Here is a 27007-nt window from a genome sequence, read left to right on the forward strand (position 1 = left end):
TTATTGACTTTGTTCACATTTCCTGCTCTGCTCTTGAAGCTTCTGGTTCCTTCCAAGGAGGGCGACCACCACCAGGAAGATGGTGATGACCCCCAGGGAGAGGCTCACCCACAACAAAGATTTTAGTGTCATGCTCCAGGAGGATCCTTTCCAAAGAAGGGGCTCTGAGATGTTGGGTCGTAAGACAGTAGATCCTTCCTCTGAGTCAGGGTCCGTGGGGGGTGAAGCTATAGCATTTACAAACAAGTCCCAGTGAAGATTCAACAGTCCTTAGATTTTACCCCAAGAACAACCTGGATAGGCCACAGTTGTCAAATGTAAACTAGGGTCATGGGCAAGTTGTAACCTCCTTACCTGAGGGGACTGCCAAGGTCACACTTGACACAAAGGGGATATCCATGTCTACATACCTACCCCCCACACCAACACACACCTTTATTCTGTAAGTCAATCTTCTTTTCAAATCCCACCGGTCCTGGAGAACCCACAATGTCCTGGGCTCCTTCCACATAATTGTGACCATCTACGAAGCGCCGCTGTTCTATTCGAAGAGAAGTCAGAGGTCAGTATGTTGTACCCTGCCCCTATATTGCTGAGATAATTGGGATAGCATTCTAGCTTGGCAGTCTTGCCAAGGAAGGGACACACATGCAAACTGGGTGATCTGGCACTCACGGCCAACTCCTCTCCCCACAAAACCCCAAATCTAAACTCACTTGTAGCTCCCAGGTGACACGCAGCCCTACAAGTCTCTTTCTCAGAGGGATAGCAAACAGAGGCACTACAGAAGAAGTAAACCTGGGACAAGGGAGAAATGGGTGGGTGTGGGACAAAAAAAAAAAAAACAACCAAGTGTCTTTTCAAGTTAGTATACCACGATTGGTAGTTACTAGTGGTATCAACATCCTTCAATCTCAGCAGAGTTGAGAGGTCCTGCAGGGGCCACTTCTATGTGAATTCTTGGATCATCTTCTAGAGGCCAATAGCCAAAGATGGCAGTCCAAGAAGGAGGTTTGATTCACCTCTTAGGGAAGCAACATGGTATCTGTTCCTGAACTCGTGCCCCTTATAGGACCCAGTTAGATCAACCCCTTCCCTTGAGTGCCCTGGCTCTGTGAAGCTACCACAAGTGAATCTTTTTACTGAAGTCTATTTGGAAGTCAACTCATAAGAGCAAAATTTGAAGTTTGAGGCAGACTACTAGAACAAATAGTCCCTGGAACTGTCATTGACATCACTGGGGAATGTTTGTTCTGGTGAAGAGTAGCAAGGGATTCGGTGGGCCCAAAGCTTCAGTAGAACCAGTCACCCATGGGGCTTCAGCAGAGCGAAGTGAGGTACACCAACACATCTTCTAGTTCTCAGGAACATGCTTTCAAGTCTTGTCCTTTTCTCTCTACAATCTCTCTTGCTGGTCTCCTTACTCATAAATCTGACACCCTAAAATGGGCCCTCACTGTCTTTTAACTATTGCCATGACCTCCTAATGGGTCTCCCTGTCTCACTATAGTCCATTCTCCATAAGACTGACAGAGGGGATTCCCAAAGTACAGGTCTGATCACATCACCCTATCCTGTTTGGTAGATTCTAGTGATTCCCAATACTTCTATAATACAGACTCCTGTTTGGCATTTAAAACCCTTCCCAGCCTACTTCTCTCTGCCTTTGCAGTCTTCATACACCTTTCCCTTCTTGCTCTCCACAATCCAGCCAAACTGAACATTCTGTCTCCTATCTCTGTCCCTTTGTTCCTGAAGGCAGTCTTTCCTCATCTCTGTTCAGAGCCCCTGTCATGGTCCTTACCGATCCGCCGAGAGCCCTCTTGGAGACAGAGTCAACAAAGGTAAAGGTGGCTACACTGAAACGCTGATAATGAGTTGGGAAAGGGGCCTCTGATGCACCCTCATTGGGTGCCAGCTGGGTCTTGTAGCCATCTCCAACAAATGGGCATCTAGGAAAGATATCAATGAGGTCTTAGCTGAGATTGGCTGAGAAGTTAGACCCTGCCAGGCTCCCATATACCACTCACCCATTATATAGAAGAGGCCATTGAGGTTCCTTGAAGGGGTTGGTGCTAGGGGTAGCCCAGCAGTGATGCAGAACCAGCACCAGGTTGGGGTCTGTCCTCCTGAGGAGTCGTACTTCTATATATAGGGGGTCCCGGAGCATCATGAAGAGAGGAAAGTCCTCCTTGTAGTAGTAGGAACTGTAGTCCTTATCTATAGTTGGAGACGGGGAGGTTCCATGAGCCTTCTGACAAACACTAGTTAAAAGGGTCTGGTGATGACAGTACAGAGTTCTCTTTACCTCTAGCAATTCGAAGCTCAAGATGCAAGGGGCCAGATCTGAGCACAGGAGCAGGTGGCGATGGAAAGAAGACCTCTTTCTGGAGTGGCAAGAAGTCACTGGCATTGTAGATACAGCGTACCTGGAGGCTGTAGCGGGGTGAGAAGATGGACACTTGGTTAGCTGACAGAAGACACAGCCTAGGGATGGTTGGACACCTTTTACAAGGCAAGGCTGAATCCAAATCATCCCAAGGAGCTGGGACATTGCCAATGGACCTGAACCATCTGGTTGAAAAATGGAAGGTAGGAAGCTAGATCTCACCAAGGAAGCAGCCAGTCCTTACCTAGTAGGGAAGCATACCTCCCTCTGAGGGGCGTAAGACTATGGGAGAGAATGAGGCACATCCCATGAGCAAGACCATGACTGATTGGATGTTCTTACAAGGGTGACTTTGGTAATCACATGCCTCAGAAAACAACAGTCCCTAAAGTCTACTTGGGGTAGACATGCAACTGGGTCCAGTGATAATCCCTTGTCTCTAAATTCTACCCCAACAACAGACTGGACCTAGAGTCAAGAAGACCCAAGTTCAATTCTGGTATCAGGCACTGAATGTGTGACTTTACTGGATGAGTCACTTAACTTTCTTGTTTGCCTCAGTTTCCTCACCTGTAATATTTTAGCCAAAGGGACCAAGAACAACCTGGATAGGCCACAGTTGTCAAGGTCTGATGTGAAAAGCAAATGAGATTTAATCTCTCCAGCTAACTAGAGGAGCTAGGGTGAATTAGAAGTGAATCAACTCATTGAACAGAGAGGAAAGAGAGGCTCAATGGGAAATGTGTTTGTCCAAGGTCTCATAGGCGGTAGCATCAGGGCTGGGATTCTGAGTTCTGATCAGACTTGGTGAACTACTTACCATGTGGTCTACCTAGTACTTCTAAGCAAGAAGAGAAGTCTTAGGGAGGCATCCACAGCCAAGGAGAAACTCTGAGTTTACTCCCCCAACCCAGAGGTCTACTGACATTTGTTCACCAAAGATCTCCACTGGATATCCTGAGTCTAGGATCCTCCCTTGTAGATTTAAGATAGAGAGAACCAATAGCTATTTTTCCCCCCATTACTTTCCATCCTTCCCAGAGAAGGCTTTGGGAAAGAAATCTGTTTCTTCTTTACTTTCAAGTAGATGTCCCCATTCCCTCCCCCCACACACACACTGTTCCTCCCCAGTTTCACTCCTCTGGAGGATGTTGCCTGGAGAATATTCCTATCTCCCTAAACCTAATTCCAATTAATTGGAGAGGAGAATATCCCACATTTAAATAGTACCTTAACATTTGACAGCCTTCCTTTCAATAGCTACCCTGTGAAGGAGGGACCATTATAATTGTTTTTATAGGGAAGGGGCAGAAGGACTCAGGCTTGGATGATGTAACTCTGTCTTTTTCTTATTTCTAGCTTTTATTCACTTAGTGTGATAGGGGCAGGAGGGACTATAATAATGGGACATGGACACAATAGCCTTCCTTAGTATTTGAGTAGTTGTTGCAAAGAAAAGGGATTAATGATAATTTTACAAATGTTAGCTCTTTAGATTCTCAAAAATTGAGGAAGGTACCATTGTTACTCCCCATTTTGCAGATGAGAGAAATGAAATAGAATTTATGTGACTTTGCCCAGGGTCACACAGCTAGTGACTGAGGCTGGATTTGAACCCAGGTCTTATTTGTTCTTGGCAGTAGAGGGTTCCAGAACAATGAGTTGAAGCCTGTTTCACATAGAGGAGGGAAGATACCAGAACTGTCAAAGAGCTAAGGAGTTCATTATCACAGGTTTGCTCTTCTATGACACACAAAACTTTATTGAAACTCTAAATGGGATCAGGGTTTAGGTATGAATGTTTCTAGTCTAATTTCTATAATACTGTCGCCAGCTTGGCCATAAGATATGAAATTGGAAGGTATCTTAAAAGACTATATAGTCAGGGCAGCTAGGTGGCGCAGCAGATAGAGCACTGGTCCTGGAGTCAGGAATACCTGGGTTCGAATCCAGCCTCAGACACTTATTTCCTAGCTGTGTGACCTTGGGCAAGTCACTTAACCCCATTGCCTTACCAAAAAAAAAAAAAAAGACTAGTCCATCTCCTTTACTTTATGAGGCACCAAGAAGTTAAGTGATTTCTCTAAAGTGGCAAGAGGAAAAGACAAAATTTGAATCTAGTTCCTTGGCCTCTAGAAATTTCCGAGTCTATCAGGCTGCTTCCCTCAATGTTTTAGTTTTCTATACCACCCCCTCCCAATCTCATCCCCTCAGCTAGATTATAAGCCCCTTGAAGGCCAGCCAAGTAGAGTAACTCTTGGAGAAAATAAAACCTAGGCATCATACCTAGTATCTCTATATAAGGATAGAGCTGGTTCCCATACTCCTCGGAGGTAGTGGGCTTCTTGTTGCCTTTGAGGACCTGGAATTTTGCACCATAGTGCAAAGAGACTAGCTACCTTCAAGAAGTGGGGGGTCTTCTATGGATGCAGGATCTGGCTGAGACATCAACTCTGAGCTTTGATCAAAGAGACTTCTGAGCTTTTCCCCACCACCCCCTGGAAGGTCTGGGGGTAGAATCTGTACCTTTGGCTTCCTGTGCCCTGAGGCCAGCTCAAAATGTTCTTTATCAATACTGAAACCTCAAGGCCATTTGCTACACAGAGCAAGTAAATACCTCTCTTTCAGATCAAGAAGACTTTTGCTTATTACTACAGTTTCTCAGTAATGAAATCTCCCGACCAAGACTTGCACAGCTTCAGCTGAGCAAACCCAGATATCTATCTCCATGCTGAAAGGAAACCGGCTTCCCCCCTGCCACTGTTCCCCATTACTCTCAGCTCCCCTGCATGGGTCTATGATGTAGCACAAAGGCCAGTGATGATGGCTGATGAAGGCCAAAATTCGTTTCCTGGCCCTTCTCTGTAACTTTGTAAAATTTCTTTAGGACTCAGGTCATTGAATATATATATAAAACTTCTTGTAATGCACAGATAAAGAAACCAAGCTCTAAGCAGCTATGAAGTCCCCAGATTGATGCCCATCTCCTCTACTCACAGGAAGGTACTGTCCCTAGTGATAGCACCTTCTGGTCCAGTCTGGATGTCAATGTCCGATACCAGTTGGTTCTCATAGATGAGCTGGTTGTCGACCAGCTGAGGAAGGGAAGCAAAGAGAAGATAAATTAATGCCTCCTAACCATGAGGCACAGTAGCCACATTGCCCCTGGAGAGCCTTCTCCGTCCTTACCTGGATGGTGGTACCACACTGGGTAACCAGAAAATTGAAGACCACAAAGTTTTCTGTTCTCTGGGTTGGGGTGCAGTCACCTGAGGCATAGGCTAGTTTGATGCTCTTGAGACTGACCTGCTTTTTAGAGGTGGTATTCTGGGAGACCACCAGGACAAAGTGGCCATCTTCAAAACACTGGACAGTGGCTGGGTCAGAGGGCCAGAGGACCAAGGCAAGTTAGTGTCAGAGGGATACCGAGAGGCAAAAGGCCTAGACTTGAAGTTGAACTCTAGTCCTTACTCTGCTAGTAAAGAGCTGTGAGACCTTGGCCCAAGGCAGCTAGCTTCTTTTCACCTCATTATCAGCAGGTTTTTAGAATGAAGAGTTCAAGAAATGGACATTCAGGTCGTCTTTCCCTAGAGCTCAATTTCTCCAAAGCCTGGTATAATGAGAAATTCTTGGGGCTGGTGGCTCTCCTAAATAATTTTTTTCCAATCTCTGAATATCCCTTTTCCTTCCTGATCCCCCCACCCCAACTACTAGAAGCTTCTCCAAATCTTATATTTGTTTGCATATTATTTTATATAACTTTATACTATAAATATTTTATATGTTATTTTTTATCTTGGTAAGCTCACTGGTTAGTAGAGAACTGTAGCATTCTTTGTCCCTATAGGGCAATGTTTAATAAAACATTGAAGGGTGTCTAATAAAAAATAGTGGATTGCTTAGGAATGTGAGTGTACCTGTGTTGCCATAGTAACATGGAAGCTTGGTATCTGTGTTGTCATAGCAGCAACCAGCTTGGAGACAGGCTTCAGAACTTGCCCCTTCTAGGCAGGGGATACGGCCAGAGATGACCTGGCATTCCTCCTGGCTTAGCAGGTCACCTGGGATGACAAGAAGTCAGTCTTGAACTAGCAAGAAGTAGTTAATCCAACCAAGTTGGATTCCTATTTTAGGATCAATCTAGCAGGTCCATCACTGGGAAGGAGTTGGAACTTGCCTCAGGTGAGAGGCTGGTCTGCTAAAAGGCAGGAATAAGCTAGGGAATGGAGGCAGACTCACCTGGGGGAGATGGTGAGACCTGATGTAACAAGGTAGTCATTCCAGGTGAAGACCGGGTGCGGTGGTCATGGGCAGATCGATGGCGGTGATCGGCAACAGATGGGCGAGACAGAAGTTTCAAGTCCGGGTGAAGGTGAGGAGGAAGATGGGGATGGGGAAGGTGAGGAGGAAGAGAAGGATGAGGAAGGGGCTGAGCAGGGGAAGGAGAAGGGTGGTCCAAGACCGGATGAGGAAGAGGAGTGCCTGGGTTCTTGGGATGCTCAGATTTAGGGCAGATCAAGGTCACATCTTGAGCTTCATCAACATGGGTACCCAATAACTCTTCAACAAACACTCGTAAATGATACTGACCATCCTGAGGTAGAGACAAAGGCAGGTCAGGGACTGGGACTGGACACTCACATTGAAAAGAACACTGGCTTTTGAATCAGAGGTAATGGGTTCAAATCCAACTCCAGATGGTAACTACTTGACCACCCCACACAATGGTTACCTTAACACTCCCCTTCCTCAGTTTCCTCCTCTGTAAAATGAGGAAGTTGGTTTCATGGTGTGTAAGATCCATCTAGCTCTAAATCTATGATATTATAAACCCCTCAGCCCCAGCTTCCTCCTGTATAAAATGAGAATATGACATTTCTAAGTTATATAACCGGTGTTGCAAACCTAGGTCCTAGCCCCAAGCTCAATTTTCTGTTCCAAAGTTGTAGTGAAGAATCAGCCTCATTATCCAACTGAATAGGCTCATGACTGATGTAGCCCCAGCCATATCCCAGCTCCATCAGCAGAACAGAAGACAGCCTACCTTCTTCATCACATGACATCCACGGTAACCTGCAGAGAAGATGGCGGGGCCCTGAGGCTCAGAGGTGATCCAGTGGAGACAGATGGAGCAATTGGTCACTTCAAAGTGGGTCCCAAATTCATCTGGGGAAGAGAGACACCCACACCTCCATCAACCTGAGCTATGGGAGACCATACTTGGCCTAGCCAATGAAAATAGCCTTACAGTTCTCACTAGGGGGCCAACGTCCTCAGGTGATATACCCTTGAAGAAACCAAAGACTTGATATGCACATATGTTCCAAGTGCTTAGGCAGCAAAGGCAGAAGTGAAACCTTTCCTGCCCTCAAGGAGCTTACACTTGGGTACGGGGTAGGGATAGGGAACAATAACACACATTCAGATATATGTGCCAAGTATACAAAGTAGGATTGGGGGGGAGTGCTTTTCTGAGGAGGGAGAGAATCCTCTGAACCAGCCCTTGACTGGTAGAGGCCTGCAATTGGGGTACTAGACATTTAGAAATGACAACTTTCCCATATCCAAGAAGGGACCTCCTTTTCAATGTGCCACATAGACACTGATACAGCCTCTGCTTGAACCCTCAGCTAGGGGAAAATCCCCTCCTTTCTAAGGCAAGGTTGGTTGCCTCCAATAAGCTCCTGGGTCCATCACACCAGCCCTGTCCTTCTCTTCCATCTTCTTCAGTCTCTGGTTGATAAACCACAGAGAAGAGAGGCCTAACTCCAATCCTGGGGGCCACCAATTTCCTTTTCCTTCCACAAAGGGAGCAATTGGCCCAGAAATTTTCAAGAATGGTAGAACTTGGAGGTCTAGTCAACCCCCCCCTTATTTTATATAAAGAGAAACTGAAGCCATGAGAGATTAAGTGATTTGCCCAAGGCCACCCTATCCAGCCAGGATTTAGTCTCAGATACTTTGATTCCAATCAATAAGCCTTTTTTAACTACCTAAGGAAACTAAGGATGCAAAATGAAGCTATTCCTGCCCTCAGGGAGCTGCCATTCTATCAAGTTGGAGACTGAAGCACTATCTCAAACAAGAGCTACCTACCCACCACCTTGAAGCGAATCGCCCGACCAGGCCTTGGGAAGACAAGCAGCTGCATACTGTAGGAGCCACATTCATGCCTGTGCTGCAAGCCCCAGGTTCCAGACCTCTGATCCAGGCAGAGTCCCAGAGCCAGGAGGAACAGAAACTCCAAACAGGTTCCCCAGCTCATTGTGAGACTGCCAGCCCCAAGCTTCGAGATAGGCCCCATACCTGCTTCTGCCCATTAGAAGGGAGTAGCAGACCAGGGCTTAAATGGACTGTTGGAAAGGCAGGTGTGCTCAGGAGGAGAAAGGAAGCACCTGGAGAAACCCCCACGTGCTGGGAGAAAGGGATTGGGTGGAAACTACCACCCTATTGGGAGGAGGAGTTGAGGCCTTCTTGCCTGGTCTCCTTCCCTTGGGGGGTCTTGGTCTGTCACCTGAAGCTGGTCTCTAACCTCTGGGGTCTTGGGTTTGTCCCCACCGGGAGGTGGAGGAAACCACTCATTGCTTTTGTATCTTGTTTCCTATGCAGAGCAGATGAGCTGTGAGGAGGAGGAAGTGCTCAGAAAACAGAGAACTGAGAGTGGAGGGTGGGTCTGTGCTGATCTATATAGCTCTGTCCTGGCCCCACACCCAGCCCTAATTCTGGCTGATGATCTTGGGCTTTGCCTGGCACAGCAGACCTGCGCTCAGATCCTCCCTCTCCTTGGGCAACCTCAGGAGAGTGACTTCTCTCTCCAGTTCTGTTTCTCATCTGCAAAATGGTAGGGTTGGCTGCCGAATGACTCCCTAACTCTAGGATCCTGTGATTCCCCGAAATTAGAAGGTCTGACCACTTTTAAGTGGGAATGATTCTTCTCAATGGGGCAGCCAAGTGGTACGATGGATAGAGCGCCAACTCTGGAGTCAGGGAGATCTGAGTTCAAATTTGGCCTCAGACTCTTACTAGCTGTGTGACCTTGGGGAAGTCACTTAACTCTGATTGTCCCATCTCCAGCCATCCTGATTTGTATCTGGCTACTGGACCCAAATGGCTTTGGAGGAGAAAGTAAGACTTAGCGTATGACTTAGAGCCCCTCCACTCAAGTCCAATTCAGGTACTTCTCCAAGTTCAATAAGAGAGTTTTGAGCATAAATCTTTTAGTAAGCTTTTGAGTTGCACATTTTTCTACTCTCTCCCCTCCACACATGCTGATGCCATGCTCATCTTCAAGAACAAAGGACAAACAACATTCTTCGTCATTAGAGTGTTATTTAAGTGTTAGGATTCTGAAATCATGTTTTAAGATTTAGGAAGTATTTTTCTCCAAACCAACAAACATTAACCACTTAACAAGCCAATTGCAGGAAAATAATGACCAAATGGAAACAGCCTGCCCCCAAGGAACTTTTGTTCTATGGACTCCTTACTGGGTGAGGATAACTTTATCATTTAAACTCTAAAGGGAATTTGAGAAAGGAGAGAACATCCCCTGATGGGAGATCAGGGAAGGCTTCCTATAGGAGGCATCTCCTGAGTGGAGCCTCTACTGAGGTTGTATCAGAACTATGTGAGGATGAAGTGCTCCCCATCCTTGTGGAGCATGGAGATAGCCTGCGCCTTTGCAGAGAGATGGGAAATGGAATTTTGAGTTTGGGAAGCTGCCAGTTCAGCTGAAATGCAAACATCATGGAGGGGAATGATTTGAAGTCAAATTGGACCAGATTATAGTGTAATAGTTCTTTTAGAGGTAACCCATGGCTGAGAGTATCTGAGCTCTTAGCAAGACCAGGTTTGATTTGGGGTACTGACCTCAAAAATCCTAGTCTTTTATTTTGGGTAATCTTTGAATATAGCTTGTGTCTGTTTCTACAAATATAAATAGCAGGGTCCTCAGTTTCCCTAAAAAGCAATCAAGGAAAAAAACAATCAAGGTGATACATGTTTGGGAAAAAGATAATATATTCCCCCTCAGAAGATACAAAAGATTAGGAGGATTATGAGGAACTCAGAAACCAACACATCTTTCTCACCAATGAGTCCTCTTTTTCTACCAGGGTCCTAAAGACCTTTGACCTTCTCTGATATGGACTCCCTCAGAATGAACCTGAACTTGGAATGGCAATCCCTCTGGTGGAAAATCCCCCTCTTCCACAGTTCTGCTCAGACTTGTTATACTAGCTACTCTATACGACTGTCCCTATTTTACTCACATGGGCCACAGAGAAGTGAATTACCTAGAATCCTACATCTTATAAATATTGAAACTGAAATGTGGGACCAGGTCTCTCATCTCTTTATCTTTTAACCATCCTTTAACTCTAAAGGGAATTTGAGAAAGGAGAGAACATTCCCTGATGGGAGATCAGGGAAGGCTTCCTATAGGAGGCATCTTTCAATAATCTTTCAACCATACCAGGTTGCCTCTACAAGCCCAGCTGGTGGCTGCAAGCACAGGAAAAGATCTTATAAAATTAAAAGTGCTGATGCTTTTTATCTTATCTCCAAAGACTCCTATACATTCCAGAACAATCCTCCTGGGTAATGAAGACCGCTACTAAATAAAACTATTGAAAGCATTCTGGAACCTACAGCAATGATCAAGAAAAGATTCAATGACCCACCACAAATTGGAGCCAGGAAAGAAATATTGAGGTCACTGTGGACTGTTCCCTGAAGGCCCTTGATCAATAAATATGCAACTGAGGCTAACAAAACTTCACTAGAAATGGACCAGTGAATGCCAGAGCTGGGAGTTATTGAATATTAAGTGTATGTTCTAAGTTTAGGGAATAGTGTGAACAAAGGAGCAAGTGGAATGATGGTAGAGAGTTTTGGCAGGGTCATCAGTTTTTCTATAGAAACAAAATAGGGAGGAAAGATTAGGATACCAGTCTGCCAAAGGTGATGAGTAGCAGATAAAGGAAAGTGAATTTGATTTGGCTGGCAAGATTAAGTCCCTGAAGATTAAGTTATATGGTGGATAATGAGTCTCCATCACTAAGGGAAAATTGTGTGGATGTGTGTGTGTATTCTGAGGACTCCTACACTTCTAGAGAACGTGGCACTCCAGGTCCCTGGTAGGCAAATTTTTAGAAGGTCCCAGAAAGTACAAAGGACTATTGCCTTGTTCCCAATGAAGGCCCCAAGGGAAGGAAAGCCAGCTGGAATTGGCTTAGGATCTAAGGGAACTCTTTACACATGTTGTTCTTAGTCTCAGAGAGATATTTGGAGCCTGCTCTGACAAAGCCCTGTGTTCTGACCCGTGGCTTCTCCATGCTCTACCCTGCTCGAATGGACCAATGGTGTGTGGTTTGGGTATACAAATATTCTAACCCTAATAAGGGAACTGGTTAGAGCAGGATGTTCAAAATAACGCAACAAAACAAAAACAACCCCAAACTTCTCCCTTTAATGCCTGGAAATTAGTTGTTATATTATTAGCATTTCGGGGTATTTTAAATTTCCTTTATTTTTTTCCAATTCATTATATTGCTATCTTTTGTGGCAGCCATTTACTACCCCATCTTCATATTGAATTTTGTGACCAAGAAAAAAAGAAAAATTAAGAAAAAATTTAAGCAAAATATCAAATACCCTATCTCTGCAGTAGAAATTTGTATATGCAGGATTATTTTTTCCAGACTCTTCACTGAGTTTTTTCCCCAGTTATTCTGAGTTCAACTTTCTTTTAGTAATATTTTCATTTACATTACTGCAATCTGTTTATCTCCTTCCGTATCAGGACAGCCAGATCCAAAGGAAAAAGAGCTGATCTCAGACCCAAAAGATCTGTGATCAAGACCTGCTTCTTATACATACTGACCATGTGATCTTTTTTTTCCTTTGGGGTTTTTGCAAGGCAATGGAGTTAAGTGGCTTACCCAAGGCCACAGAGCTAGGTAATTATTAAGTGTCTGAGGCCGGATTTGAACCCAGGTACTCCTGACTCCAAGGCCGGTGCTTTATCCATTATGCCGCTTAGCCGCCTCATATGAAAGCTATTATGAAAGGAAGATGCATCAAGCTTTGGAAGGGACTCTAGAATGTGGACTGTTTAATCTAGAAAGGACTTTAGAATATAGAAAAGCAGGTGTTCGAGTCAGGTGAGAACATAGGACAAAAGACTAAGAACAAAGGAAGAAAAGTGACTAGCCCAAGGTCATATACTGTTCACAGAAGAGGACTACCACTTTATTTTCAAAATCTGTTCTTGGCAGGTGAGCTGATCAAGGCCATGAGGAGCTGGGAGGGAAATCTCTGTCCACATCCCACTGAGTTCCTGAAAAAAATCAGGATTGGGCAGCCTGGAGAGATTGAGCTTTGCTACATGTCACCTGCCTTTCCCTGCCATCTCCCCTAGAAGATGGGTTGCTTGGCCTCTGGCAGAATTGAGGTATCTTCCACCTTTTATATTTCTATTGCCCCCCATCTTTCACCAGATTTCCAGGTTCTCCTGTGGCTCCAGAAGTCTTAGCAATGGAATGGAAAAAGGGAAGGAAGGGAGCAGAACTGGGAAGCAGAGCTGAAGGACTGTAGTAGATTGGAAAGAGCATTGACCTGGTAGTTCCATAGCCTAGGTTTGAGTCTCAGCTCAGTCACTTATTACCTGTGTGACCTTGAACCAGTCCCTCCAACCTTTAAGAGCCTTGTTCCCTCATCTGAAAATGAAGGCAATGACCTGGATGGCTTCAAAGGTCCCTTCAACCTTGTCTTTCAATTGCCTTCCCTGGAGAATTAAAAATGAGGGCAAAAACCAGTCCAGGGAATGAATGACTAAATTAATCTAGCATTCAATAATAGATTATTAAGCACCTATAGTGTTCTGATAAAATTCTGGGCATTGTGCTAAGGGCTAGAGATATAAAGACAAGAGGGAAATAATTTCTGTCTTCAAGGAGATTACAATGAAAGAGGAGAGACAACATATAAAGATAAATGATTGTATACAAAGCAAACCAAGGAGGAGAGGGAACTAGCAAGAGGGAGATTGGAAGTGGGGGGTGGGGGGAAGACCTCCTGCTTAAAGTGGTGGTGGAGCAGAGGCTGAAGAAAAACAGAAATATACTGAGAGGTCCAAGTGAGGGAGAATCAAAGACCTGGAAAGTGCAGATAGTGGTGGGGTAGGGGGGAATCACAAGGACCAGAAGCAATAATAAGAGGAGTCGACTCCATTTCTATCAAATTTTAATGACCATTCTGTGAAAGTAGATAGTGAAAGTACATTAAGCCCCATTTTGCAGATGAGGAAACTGAGGTCCAGAGTGGTTGTAGTCCATGAGAGGTCATCAGAGTAGTATGTATAGACAACTAACATTAGTCAGACAGCTAATATATCATCTTGGGTGGTGGTGAGGGATATTTGGGGAAAATGCAGGAGTGCCTCAAAAACAATGATGGCTAGTTTGTTTTAAGGTTTGCAGAGCACTTTCTAAATGCCTTCTTTCCCTCTCTGAACAACCCAAGGAGATCGGTGCTGTTATTTTACATTTGAAGAAACTGAGGTAGTTAAGGTAAGTGTCCAGGGCTGAATTTGAGCTCTCTCTACTACATTACCCAGCTGCCTGGCAGGACAGGCCTTCTTGGGGTTCCAGAAGTCACACTTTTGGGTCACTTCTCAGAAGGCTCGGTGTCTGAGCCAAGTGGGACAAAGGGGTTTCCCTCTTCCCCTCCCATGGCTTCTCTCTGGCTCCCACATTCCATATACCTGATGATGTCCAGAACCCAAAATTCCTGGACCCAGCACCCAGTCAATGGAATCAACACTGTGGTCCATTCAGGACTGACTTCTAATGCAGATAATATGAGTCAACAGCGAATCTTGGCAGGAGTAGTGGGAGTTGAAAACTAAGGTCACAGAGCAGCGATGGGATTTAAACCCAGGTCCCCCTGCATGCCTCACTGACTCAGGCAAATTGATTAAAAGTCCTGGGAATGTTTAGCCTAGAAAAGAGATGACAAGCTGGAATGTGATAGTTGCTCCTATTTCACAGTTGAAATAGGAAGAATGGGTGAAAGTTGCAAAGAAACATCACAGTTCATTGTTGAGAAAAATGAACATTTTGAGCTCTGAATGGATTGGAGCCATTTTGAATTGGTTCTGGGGAACTGATTAGTAAATTTTCAGCATAAATATTTATGCTTTGGAAATGGCAAATACTACAAATCAGGGTTTGATTTATCCTTTTATTTATGGTCTGGACTTAAAAAAGTGCCAGGGCAATGTTTACTAATGCAGACCAAACACACCAAAGTGTTCTGGGCCTTTCTTTCCCAGAGAACCAGTTGTTGAATGTTCGCCAGCAGATTCCTGATTCCAGCCATCCCGAAGTGAAGGGCCTGCCTGGCGGGGTGGGGGCATTCCTCTTTGTTGGGAGTTTTCACGCAGATTTTTCATGACCATCTGTTCTAGGTGGAATGGGGCTGGATTAGAAGGTGGCCGGCATCCCTTGCCATTCTATGATTCTGCAGACTTTGAGGTCCTGCCTAGACCTGAGATTCTGAGATCCTTTGAAGGCCGAGGATCTAAAGTTCACTTTTCTGCCTAGATTTTGAAAGATAACATGACTCATGCTAGCATCAAGAACCACATTTCAGGGGTAGCTAGGTGGCGCTGTATACAGGCCCTGGAATCAGGAGGACCTGAATTCAAATCCAACCTCAGACACTTAATAATTACCTGGCTAGATGACCTTGGATGAGTCACTTAACCCCATTACCTTGCAAGAACAAAGCAAAACCAACTCCCCCCCCAAACCCAAACAAACCAAGAGCCACATTTCACAGGAACAAAGTTTAGCTGAAGACTTTGTCATCAAACGATTTTCCACTCATACCCAATGTCTTGAACTGTTTTGTTTGTATTTACAGTAAAAAGTTGTTTGGGGACAAAATGTATATGATTTCTAAATAAATATCCACTAGCAATATCTCATTGTCATGAAGCTTTGCTGTCTCCGACTCTGACTCCCTCTTCCTCTTCTCATCTCCCCTCAGTCAGGATCATAGGAACATAGATTTGGAACCAGAAGGGACCTTAGAGATCCAGAGAGAGGAAGCAACTCCTCTATGGTAAGAGATGTCTCTCCCAGTTCTGACATTCCAACTTCTTATGAGTTTTATGAGCCCTACCCTCAGCCTCTGCTATCTGGGGAGCAGCCTTCCTTCCAGATCCCACGATATCCAACCAGACCATCCCCCAAGATGAGAACCACATCCTGATACTGCTTAATTCATATTTTTGAGAGGTCCAAATGGGAGTACGTGCTGGTGGGCCAGGAAGTCGGGGGTGGGGAACTTGAGGGGCCTGGGGAAAAATAAACAGGAACTTTATTTGGAGAGATGTCTTCCTTTAACATCCTCATTCCTACAACTTTCTCATGTGATACTTCTGGCAGGTGTGGAAAAAACCACGTCAACAATTTTGGGGCTGGGGATGAAGATGCCAGGGAAGCATTTCACCCAGGAAGGAGAAGGCAACCAAGCCCCCAAACTTTGGAGGGGTGGGGTAAACTGCTATGGGGAGGAGAGATTAGCTTTCACTGATGCCAGAATAGAGGATCATGGGCTTAAAGTGCAACAGGGAGACTTGAGATGAAGAAGTAGGAAGAAGTTAGATCTCTGAACCAAGGGTCAAGGGATCAAGGTTCTAGTCCTTGGCTCCACTACTTAGTTGTGTGACCTTGAGCAAGCCACTTCCCTGTTTAGGAACCTCAGTTTCCTCAACTATAAAAAAGGGGATACAAATAGAAAAAAATAAATGTTTTAATGTGGGAGATGACCCAGAAAAGAAGGGGCAGTTGCAGGGCAGATGACAAGGTCTGCTTCATCTCCATCTCTCCTTAAGGGACAGACTTAGGTGCTTTCATGTCATCTTAGCCAGGTGAGCAGTCAAACAGCTGAGGAGGATCAGGGATGGCCTCTAGTCCAGGGACAGGGACAGGTAGGGGATGGAATCCCCTCATAAGGTTAGAAAGGATCCTGAATATGGAGTCAGAGAAGATCCAAGCCCAGCTCTGCTCCTTATAGACAGTGTGACTTTGGCAAGTCACCTAGTCCCTCCAAAGAACAAAGAATGTCCTTCCCAACCCCATCTCAGTTGACTCATGTAGAAAATAAGGGTGTGCACTTAGCTTCTGAGGCTCCTGTCAGCTCTGGATCTATGACCCAGCAGGTCATCAGTTACATCTGGAGAAGCTGGTGCCCCACCAGGTGGGCTCACATATTCCAATCCACTCTTATTTGCCTTTGATGGGGAATTACCAAACATCCTGTTAGTCCTGGGGAGAACTGACCTCAGGATCCTGCACCTGTGGAATAATCAGGTAGCCAGTTCACTTCCTTCCAGGGAATGTTCGCTCCAGTTAGATCCAAGCCTCTGATCTCCCCCATCCATCAGGGATCCTTCTCCCAGGATCCACCATACCCTCCCTGCTCTGCAATTTAGTCTTTAGGGAGCTGCCTGGTCAGCTTTCTATCCAGTACTCTATATTGCCTCTCACTTTTACAGGGGTCTGAGAACCTGCGTTTTCTTCTTAAAAAACAATGTTGCTAAGTATATTTCAATGATTGGCTTGCTTCCTTTGTAATCCTATGGATTTCATTTTATGCACTGATTTTTATTCTGAGAAGGCTTCACCAGACAGACTGCCAAGGATCCAGGACACACACACACACACACACACACACACACACAAGATCTTTAAAGGATTATTATTTTGACACAATTTCTATACTTTGAGGACCTCTGAATGATTCCATGATCATGGTGACTCTATCTGTCGTTCACAACTTTTCATGTCATCAATCAGAGGTCCTCTAAGTATAGAAATAGCACTGAAACGATAATCCATTACAGACATTTTTGTGTGTGTCCTGGACCCTCAGTAGTCTGTCTTTTCACTTTGAGAATCCCTAGGGTTGAAAAATGCATCTCTGAAGCCAATTTGGTGATGAGTCCCTCTAGACTAGCCTGCTTGGTTCAATTACTTGCTGGCAGATATGTGGTTGTCAGTATACGCCATAGGCCGGTGTTCCTAAGTCTGAGGCTCACGTGAGCTAATCATGATTTTAGGGGATCCCCTGAAAGGCCATTTCCTCTTGGGCTATCTTCCAGCACTTAGCATTTACTCTAGGAAAATCACTAATTATAGTGTTCTTTTTGCATCCACCTCTTTGTACCCCATTTGAGATTTTCTTGGCAAAGGTGCTGGAGTGGTGGGTCATTTGACAGATGAAAAGACTGAGGCAAACAGGGTGCAGTCACTTGTTCAAGGTCACACAACTAGTACGTGGCTGATGCTCTATCCACTGCCCCACCTAGCTGCCATCAAGTGGAGTCTAGGTTTCCCTCAATGTGGGTAAGAGGGTCCTATAGAAACACTCAAGCTAAAACCAACACCAGCACATTTACTTGATGTAGGATTACCTTTATTTAACCACAGAACTTCATGTGGTGTTCATAACCAATGCACAAAACTGAAAGAGGATTTAACAAAATTCTGTAAATAATAGAATTCTTTTAGTTTTTGGGGTTTTTTTTAGGTTTTTGCAAGGTAAACAGGGTTAAGTGGCTTACCCAAGGCCACACAGCTAGGTAATGATTAAGTGTCTGAGACCGGATTTGAACCCAGGTCCTCCTGACTCCAGGGCCGGTGCTTTATCCACTGCGCCACCTCGTCGCCCCTCTTTTAGTTTTTCAGTAGATCCTACTATTTTATGACACCATAGTCAGGCGCCTGTCCACAGAGCAAATTGTTAAATTTTCAATGTGAGCTTCTACCCATCTGGTTCTAAAGAGAAAACAGGGAAGACAGATGTGCTCATCCACCTGGTCCAAGTAAGCATTCCTACATGGCGTTGTTCCTGAGCCCTAGCCCTCTCCTTAGCAGAGGGGAAGTTTTGTTGACTGTTTTGTTGACTGTCTAGACTTAAGAAAATGATAGGAGGGGTGGCTACGTGGCACAGTGGATAAAGCACCGGCCCTGGAGTCAGGAGGACCTGGGTTCAAATCCGGTCTCAGACACTTAATCATTACCTAGCTGTGTGGCCTTGGGCAAGCCACTTAACCCTGTTTACCTTGCAAAAACCTAAAAAAAAGGTAGGAAAATATTATAAATATAAATTAAATTTATGTCCTTCATCTATTTTTTCCTTTCCCTATCCCCCCTCCTCCCAAGAGCTGGTTGTTAAATGTTTTACATCCCTGTCTAGAGGCTTCCACATTCAGTCTCTGTGGTTTGGACTCCTTTCAGAAAGGAACTGAGCTTGAGGTCATCAGCAGGGCTATCTCTCCAACATTCTGGTGAGTTCCTTTTTCAGCAGGAATGAAAGTAGTTAGCCCATCTCAAGCCACTCCCTGTGGCCTGGCCTCAGCCTGGGACTCTAGAAAAGTGGCAAACTTTCCTATCTGGTCTACACAGACCAAATAACTCACTGTCATAGTAGAAAGCAAAGTCTACCTGAAAGTGCATTTGGGGAGACCTTTTTTCTCTTTCCAAGCTCAGGAAATAATTCTTTTGGTAGAAGTCCTGATACCCAAACCCTTGACCTTTGAGTTACTGGTGAGACAATTTTTGGTAGAACATTAGCCTCCAGGATTTTGCTGCTTTGGAAACTTCCCCCTCTGCTAACTAGAAGGCTAGGGTTCAGGAATAATGCCATGCAGGAATGCCCACTTGGACCATGTGGATGAGCTTATCTGTCTTCCTTGTTTTCTCTTTAGAATCATTAACAACTCTTAGGTGGAATGAAGGTATTGCTGTACTCTGACTCCCTCTAGAGAATAGAGATCATTTTTTTTTTGGTAAAGCAATTGGGGTTAAGTGACTTGACCAAGGTCATATAGCTCATATCAAGTGTCTGAGGCCAAATTTGAACTCAGGTCCTTCTGAGTCCGGAGTTGGTGCTCTATTCACTATACCATCTAGCTGCCCCTAGAATAGGGATTCTTAACCAAGGGATACTATAGCTAAATTTCAGGGAATCTATGAACTTTGATTTCAATATAATTACTTTGTTGTTGTTGAATTGTTTTTCAATCACATCTGATTCTTTGGATTTTTTTTTTTGCAAGGCAATGAGATCAAGTGACTTGCCCAAGATCACACAGTCGGGTAATTGTTAAGTGTCTGAGGTCAGATTTGAACCCAGGTTCTCCTGACTCCAGGCCCAGTGCACTATCCACTGCACCACATGGCTGCCCCATGTCCAATTCTTTGTAACCCTATTTGAGGTTTTCTTGCAAAGATACTGGAGAACTTTGCCATTTACCTCTTCTGCTCATTTTATAGTTGAAGAAACTATATCTATGTATCTATCTATCTATCTTCTATCATCTTTCTGTCTATCTATACTTTCATGTTCAGAGTTCCTTCCAAGTTCTGCTGTTTCATATTCTCAGGCACCTTCTAGAAAGTCAGGACATTCAATGGTTTTGTGTCTTCAGAACCTGTTTGGTCATCTTCACCATTGACTCCCCACCACTCTCTCCTCTCTACCCACCTCAGCTCTCTCTCTCTCTCCCTCTAACATTTGAGATTTGACTCTGGGGTTCATTTGGACCCTTTGGACTATAGAATGGCAAAAGAAACCAAGCATTTTATCTGGATGTCTCTAGGCTCTTCCTCCTCTGTCCCAATGACTACCCCCAATTAAAATTCCATTTTCTACAGAGAGCCTTCCCTAATACCTCTTAATTCCAATGCCTTTTCTCTGTTCATTATCCCAGGAACCAACTTGCTTTGTATTTGCATATTATCTCCTTTTTTAGATTGTAAACTCTTGAGGGCTGGGGCTGTCTTTTGTCTTTTTTTTTGTATTCCCCCCCCCAAGTCTTAGTACTGTGTCTACTTGTAGGAACTTAATAAATATTTATTAAAATAAAAACAAGTTAATATTACAAGATACACAGAAGGGAGGGATAGAGGAGAGTAGGGATAATGAGATGGGAGAGACAGACAACAAACAGACACAGACAAACAGTCAGAGACAGAGAGACTGAAAAGAGACAGAGAGAACATCAATGAATCATTTACAAGATACACAGAGAAGCCCTAAGTGAGGTTCAGAGAAAGAAGAATGTTGGTATTACCATGACAGATTTAATGACTATTAAAAGGAGCAAATTAGATGACAAATTAATATTTATTAAAATAAAAACAGGTTAAGAATTCCTGCGACCCAAACCTATTTTTTTACATTTTCATTGTTTCCAATTACGTACAAAGATAGTTTTCACCATTCATTTATCTACAAGTTTATGAGTTTCACATTTTCTTCCCGATCTTCCTCCCTCCCCCTCTCGCTATGGTGGAGCACGACCTACACATGGACAATTGTGCTAACCCTACTTGTTATCCTCACTTGACTTCTAGTTTTCTGCTGCTTCTGCAATCCTGACAAATTATCCCAGCCCGACCTCCTGCTCCTCCCTTCCCAATCTCCTATCCATAGTCAGGTTAAGTCGATTCTATCTTCATTTCTGGAATTCCTTGTCCTTTTTCCTCTTCACCCTAGTTTGGACCCACCATCCATCTACCTTCTTTCTTAACTCACACAATGTAGAATTGGTGCTGGAGGAAGTTACACAACCCTGTGGATTGAGTTGTTTTGGATTTATGTGATCTGATGTAAATGGGACCCTTTCTTTTACCCAGAAGTCTTTTGATTCTTCCCTAATTGACTCTATTGCATAAGCTGTTTGAGTCTTTTCTTCCTATCATTCCTAATTTTTTAAAATTTATTTATATTTATTTTTAATTTATTTTAGGCAATGGGGTTAAAGTGACTTGCCCAAGCAGGCAATTATTAAGTGTCTGAGGCGAATTTGAACTCAGGTCCTTCTGACTCCAGGGTCAGTGATCTATCCACTGTGCCACCTAGCCACCCCCCCCTTCCTTATCCATGTGCCTTGGGTAGCTGGGTAGTACAATGGAAAGAGCACGGGGTCTGGAATCAGTAAGACACACCTTCCTTAGTCCTAAACTGGCCTCAGAATTTCCTAGCTGTGGGACCCTGATTTGCTTTCCTTATCTGTAAAATGATCTGGAGAAGAAATGGGGAACCACTCCAAGGAAACTCCAGATGTCTGGAGAGTCTGAATGACTGAACAGATTGACTTCTTCCCTGCTGAATATATAAACATTCTCACTTCTCTCTCTAGTTCTTGGGTAGGGGGGGATTACAATGACTTAGCAAATCCTCAGTACATTTCCTACCCAAATATTTCCTACCCAAAGGTCAGAAAATGGGGGTTGGGCACGAAAATTGAATCTATAGCTCATCTAATTTGCTCCTTTTAATAGTCATTAAATCTGTCATGGTAATACCAACATTCTTCTTTCTCTGAACCTCACTTAGGGCTTCTCTGTGTATCTTGTAAATGGTTCATTGATGTTCTCTCTGTCTCTTTTCAGGCTCTCTGTCTCTGACTGTGTCTGTTTGTTGTCTGTCTCTGCCATCTCATTATCCTTACTCTCCTACTCTATCCCTCCCTTCCCAGATAAAAGCTTTTTATTTTTAATAAAAATCAAAGAAAACAAATATCTATCTATCATCTATCTATCTATAGCTATCTATCTATCTATCTATCTATCTATAGCTATCTATCTATCTATCTATCTATCTATATCTATCTATCTATTTGAGATGGCAGGCATACTTTCTCATTAGTTTTCTGGACTCACAATTGGTTATTGCATTAATCAATCTCCCCTTCTTAACAGAAACTCTCCCTTGATCATACCATTTCTTCAGGGTCTCTGCCCTCTCATGTATAGACAGATGCCTAGAAATCTCTGGTCTTGCCTGCAGGCCCCCATTTCCTCTACTCCCACTCGTTTCTCATCACCTTTTAATGTGGTCTCATATCTCACAACTCAAGCTGCTTTTTCTGGGGTCATATGGATCTCATAACTGCCCCCTCTGGAGGCGTTGGTTCAGTTCTCATCCTGTTGGATTTCAGCTGAAGACAAGTTAAAGAGCATTAATCAAGTGTTTGTTTGCCAAGCACTGTACTGGAGATACAAAGAGAGACAAGAGGCAGCCCTGGATCTCAAAGCGCTTACAGTCTAGTTGGGGAAACAGCACCTAGGCATGTTGCCCATTGTAGGGGCAAACAACACAGAACAAATTAGGGATCATCCATAGAAGGAAAGCACTGGTATTAAGGTGGGGGGCAGGAAAGACTTTCTGTAGGATTTTAGTTGGGATTTGAAAGGAAGCCGGGGGGGGGGGGGTTGCAAGTAGGTGGTGCAGTGGGCAGAGCACCAGCCCTGGAGTCAAGAGGACCTCAGTTCAAATCCAACCTCAGACACTTATTAGTTTTGTGACCTTACACAAGCGACTTAATTCCAATTGCCCCCCCCAAAAAAAACCAAATAGAAGAAAGGAAGTCAGATGAGGAGAAAAAGAATTTCAGTCATCAAAGTTAGTGAGAATATGTGAAATCTGGAGTTCTGAGTGAAAAACAGCCAGGAAGTCATAGTGGAGAGAACGGGAGCCCAGAGGTGAGAGGAAGTGGGGGTGAGCTGTAAGAAGACTGGACAGGTAGGAGGTGGTCAAGTCAAAAAAGGGCTTTGAGGGGAAGCGAGGTTGGACAGTGAATAGAGCACTAACTCTGGGTCAGGGAGACCAGAGTTCAAATGTGACCTCAGACATTTAATAATTGCCTAACTCTGTGACCTTGGGCAAGTCACTTAATCAAATTGTCTTAAATAAATAAAACTTAATTTAAAAAGGGATTTGAATAACTTATGGAGGATTTAATACTTAATGTGAAGTCTCCTTAATCTTAATGTCTTCCTCTTTTTTTTTGCAAGGCAATGAATGGTGTTAAGTGACTTGCCCAAGGCTACACAGCTAGGTCATTATTAAGTGTCTGAGTGCGGATTTGAACTCGGGTCCTCCTGACTCCAGGGCCGGTGCTCTATCCACTGGGCCACCTAGCCGCCCCTGTCTTCCTCTTCTTGACCATCTTTTGTCTGACTCCTCTTTCTTCACCCCTCTTCCTATCTGCAGTGTCCTCTAAGGCCCTCTGCTTTTCTCTCTCTGCCCCTTTCCTTTTGGCAATCACATTAATGCTCCAATTCTCAGACCTATGCCAATGACTTCTGGCTTTATATATAAACCAGTCCAAATCTCTCTTAAATATTTAGCAACACAACCTCAATGACCTGTTAAACACGGTTCCACAGCGGAACTCATCATCTTCCCCATCTTTGTCCACCCCCTCTAAATTTCTCTATTTGTCAGAGGTCATGGCCATGTTTTTAGTCACCCAGGCTCACAACCCTCAGTCATAAGACTTTCCCTCACCTCCCAGGTAGATGGATAAGGATATTGTTTTTTGTCCTTTGGACAATGCAAATGAATTGGTGGCACAGTAGATAGAACATTGGCCATGGAGTAGTTTCCTAGCTGTGGGACCCTGATTCTCTTTGTCACTCTTGTCTCACAAGAGGAGAGACCCAGACCTGGGTGATTTCCCCACATAGCCAGTATCTGCCTCTCATCCTGTAGCAGAGAAGGGCCATGACAGATCATTTCCCTTGTTCTGAGGGGTCAGATCTCTTCCTCAGTCTCTTTCCCTTCCCATATTCCTCTCTCCACCTTGGTCTCTGTCTTTACCTCTCCGTCTCTGTGTCTATGTCTGCCTATCTCTCTCATTTCTCTTTCTCTGATACAAGCTCTCTTCCCTACCACTTAGACTCTTTTCTTGCCTTCCTACCCCTTGCCTTTCACACTCTAGCTTATGAGTTTGGGCAACTGTTTATTATTCGATACTATTATTACAAACTCTCTCATACGTATTTTTCTTCTTCCTCATCCCCCATTCTCCCATCAACTCTTACTTCAATTGATAACTCACCTTTTGCTTTTCTATCACCTTCATTTCTCTACTTCCCCCTCCTTTTCAACTTCAGTTTCCTTTGTACAAAGAACAGCTTAAGAAAACTCACACTGACTGAATGGAGGTGATTTTTTATTCCCTAGTCCCTCAGCTCTGTGAAGAAAGGAGAGGGGGGCAACTTCCCATCTTGGGGGGGGCTGAGTTTGGATCTTGGAATTGCACGATCATTGTTCTGATAGCGGCACTGTTCTTTCCCCTGTTCTGCCCACCGGTCTTTGCACCCTCTCTTGTATTATTTGGGCCTTCCACACAGACACACTCCAAACTTCTCTCTGGCTGGCTGTTTCCTAATAAACAACCTACAGAAGGAGGGGTTGAGGGCTGCTTGGGGGCCGGCTGGCTGAGTTATCTCCCATCTACACTGAGATAAGGCTCCCAGAGAGAAACCTCCAAAAATTCACTCCCGCCAGAGGTTTCAGTCATTTCCTCCTCCCCCCAGGCTCACTTCTCTTCATCGCCACCAATCTCACATCTGCTCTTGTCCAGTCTCTGCAGAATTCAACCGCTGTGCAGTCTCCGGATGCAAGCTGGCAGTCTGGGAACTGGGGACCCCCTCCATCTGCACCTTCCACTTCTGCCCGGCACCCAGGTAAGCGGGGCAAGAAGCTCAGCAGGCTGGGGGGATGCCAGGCACCAGGGCCAGTTGGCTGCCCTGCCCCTTCCTCACCGGAGATCGGAACATGCCCTAGTAGGGACCGCTGCATTGCTGGTCGCGGGGAGGCAAAGGGAGCCCGACCGCAGGTTCTGGACAGCTCGGTTCCTAATCCTCGCCCTACGGAACTCTCCAAGGTGGACGGACGGACACCGGCAAAGAGCACTGCGGGAGGGAGGATAGTGGGCACATTCTCTTTATCTTTTTTTTACTTTCCTCCTCTGAAATGAAGTGGTTGGACTAGATGACCGCCCAGCTCTCTTCCAGCCCTCAATCGAAGATCCTTTCCCCACTCCCTAGCTGAGCCTCAGTTTCCTCTCCTGTAAAGTGAGGGATCGGTTTAGAAAGCCTCTGGTGATCCTAGGAACCACTTAAGCTTCCCTAAAGGCAATGTTCAGTCTTTCCTTTTCTTCCAGGTTGTTAGATTGGACCACATTGACAAAATTCCTGGGAAGAGTTCGTAATTATAATCCAATGAACTGGCCCACAGTCAGTGTGACCCCTTTACCCCGTGGTTTCATACAGTGAAAATAATTGCCAGCCTTCCCAGAGCACTTTAAAGTCGGAAAAATCATGGACAAATCTATCTTTTGTTCCTCAGGATAATGAGGAGAGGGAGGGGCTATTGTAATCTCCATTTTACAGATGAGGAAACTGGAGGCAGACAGGTTAAATGACTTGCCTAGGGTCACACAGTCAAAGGCTAAACAGTTAAAATAATCTGAGTGGTTTTAGTTAGTGTTGTAAGGATCAAATCAATTTTTAGCTCTTCTCTTGGATTTCTAGTATCTATAAATTGTCAAGACATTTTAAAATTATTTTAAATTTATTTTATTCCTGAGGAGGAAAGGAAAAAAAAAAGGGAAAGTTGCATAACTTTATTAAATATTTAAAAGCTTTACACACTAGATTTTGAGTTTCATCTGCAATCACCTTTTTTTTAAAAATTCTATTTTTATGGAAAGACTTGTTTTGTTTTATGAGTAAACAGTAAAATAAGTAAAAATGTAAAAACCCCACCAGGCAACGTCACAAGTGCACATTCACAATTTCCACTTGTTCTTCATGATAAGTATTCTGATCTCCATTTTACAGGGGAGGCTCAAAGAGGTTCAAAGTAACCTCAGAGGGTCCCTCAGTTTGAAGTTTATACCACAGGGCTTAGAGTTCTAGGTCTCATGTTCAGTGTCCCTAGGAGTGACAGCACTGGAGCAATTCCAGCCTTGAACAGTTGCCTCCAATTACTCTACTCTATTGTTGACAGGTCCTTCCTTATTACCCATGTCCATGGCCCCTACTTTGGAGCTGGTCTCTCCTTGCCTAGGGCACCTCTGGCTCTACCCATTTGGAGGTGATGTCTATGGTTGGAGACCAGACTATCTGGGGAGCACTGTAGGCTGGGAGCTAGACTCTTCAGCTGGTTTGACTGAAGAGATGGGGGATATTGGCCTGGTTGTTTTCCCAAATCTATCTCCCTCAGTTTCTCTACTAAAGGGAGAGCCTTCTGATTATTTCCAGGAAAACCAGATTAGGCAGCTTCTGGGATTCCACACCCAGTTGTACAGAGCAGGGCTGTTGGGAGCTGCCATCAGGGTCCTTGAAGCATAGGGTCTCGTCCTTTTCCAAGGGTCTTTTGGGGTCACCCTCTTTTCCTAGCCCTCAAGGTAGTGGGGACTTAGCCAAGGCTGGGAACAGATCTGGGAAGGTTCAAAGATTTAGGGTCAGCTGGCCCAACCTCCTTCTTTTACAGAGGGGTGACTCTAAGCCCTGAGGTGAGATGACTGGACCAGGGTCAAACAGCTAGTAAACTCTCAGCCTCAAAATGGGTGCAGTGGATCAGATGTCATTTAGAGCGGATGTCGAAAGACAAAATAGATAAACTACTGGGAAGTCCTTTCACCTTCCTGAGCTTCTCTTTCCCCATCTGTGAAATGGGGCCAAGTAGCCCCAACTCTACAAGGTCAGACCAGACAAGTTCAGGCATGCAGAGAGCTTTTTA

The 27007-nt window shown here is 44.5% G+C and overlaps 2 protein-coding genes across 4 annotated transcripts in view; one reads left to right on the plus strand and one right to left on the minus strand.

The window, feature by feature from the left end:
- Positions 1 to 8674, minus strand: ZP1 (zona pellucida glycoprotein 1). The gene is made up of 12 exons (XM_074231375.1): positions 8486 to 8674; positions 7434 to 7555; positions 6629 to 6983; positions 6307 to 6450; positions 5579 to 5766; positions 5387 to 5484; positions 2309 to 2436; positions 2031 to 2220; positions 1805 to 1952; positions 717 to 798; positions 434 to 541; positions 1 to 227 (listed from the first exon to the last, which is right to left on the minus strand). The coding sequence occupies exons 1-12, from the start codon at positions 8652 to 8654 to the stop codon at positions 1 to 3; spliced, it is 1959 nt and encodes a 652-aa protein (XP_074087476.1). The 5' UTR covers positions 8655 to 8674.
- PTGDR2 (prostaglandin D2 receptor 2) overlaps positions 6369 to 27007 on the plus strand; it is a 26139-nt gene continuing 5500 nt past the window's right edge. Inside the window, exons 1-4 of one of the 3 annotated variants that reach the window (XM_074231376.1) lie at positions 6369 to 6571; positions 6674 to 6761; positions 12667 to 12842; positions 24843 to 24945. In XM_074231376.1, the coding sequence (XP_074087477.1) occupies positions 24877 to 24945 (69 nt within the window). In that variant the 5' untranslated portion in view covers positions 6369 to 6571; positions 6674 to 6761; positions 12667 to 12842; positions 24843 to 24876. Of the gene's footprint in view, positions 6762 to 12666; positions 12843 to 18675; positions 18750 to 24842; positions 24946 to 27007 lie in introns of those variants that run through there. The other 2 variants (XM_074231377.1, XM_074231378.1) reach the window with 2 other exon arrangements.

This window comes from Macrotis lagotis, chromosome 3 (genome assembly GCF_037893015.1).
Source record: "Macrotis lagotis isolate mMagLag1 chromosome 3, bilby.v1.9.chrom.fasta, whole genome shotgun sequence".
Lineage (NCBI taxonomy): Eukaryota > Metazoa > Chordata > Mammalia > Peramelemorphia > Peramelidae > Macrotis > Macrotis lagotis.

Excerpts from the sequence above, each read along its gene's own strand:
- ZP1 (XM_074231375.1), bottom strand. The coding sequence starts at position 8,654 with ATGAGCTGGGGAACCTGTTTGGAGTTTCTGTTCCTCCTGGCTCTGGGA. Across the intron at positions 5,485-5,578 it reads AGTGTGGTACCACCATCCAG|CTGGTCGACAACCAGCTCAT; the intron begins GTAAGGACGGAG and ends TCCCTTCCTCAG. Across the intron at positions 228-433 it reads GATTGACTTACAGAATAAAG|CTTCACCCCCCACGGACCCT; the intron begins GTGTGTGTTGGT and ends TAAATGCTATAG.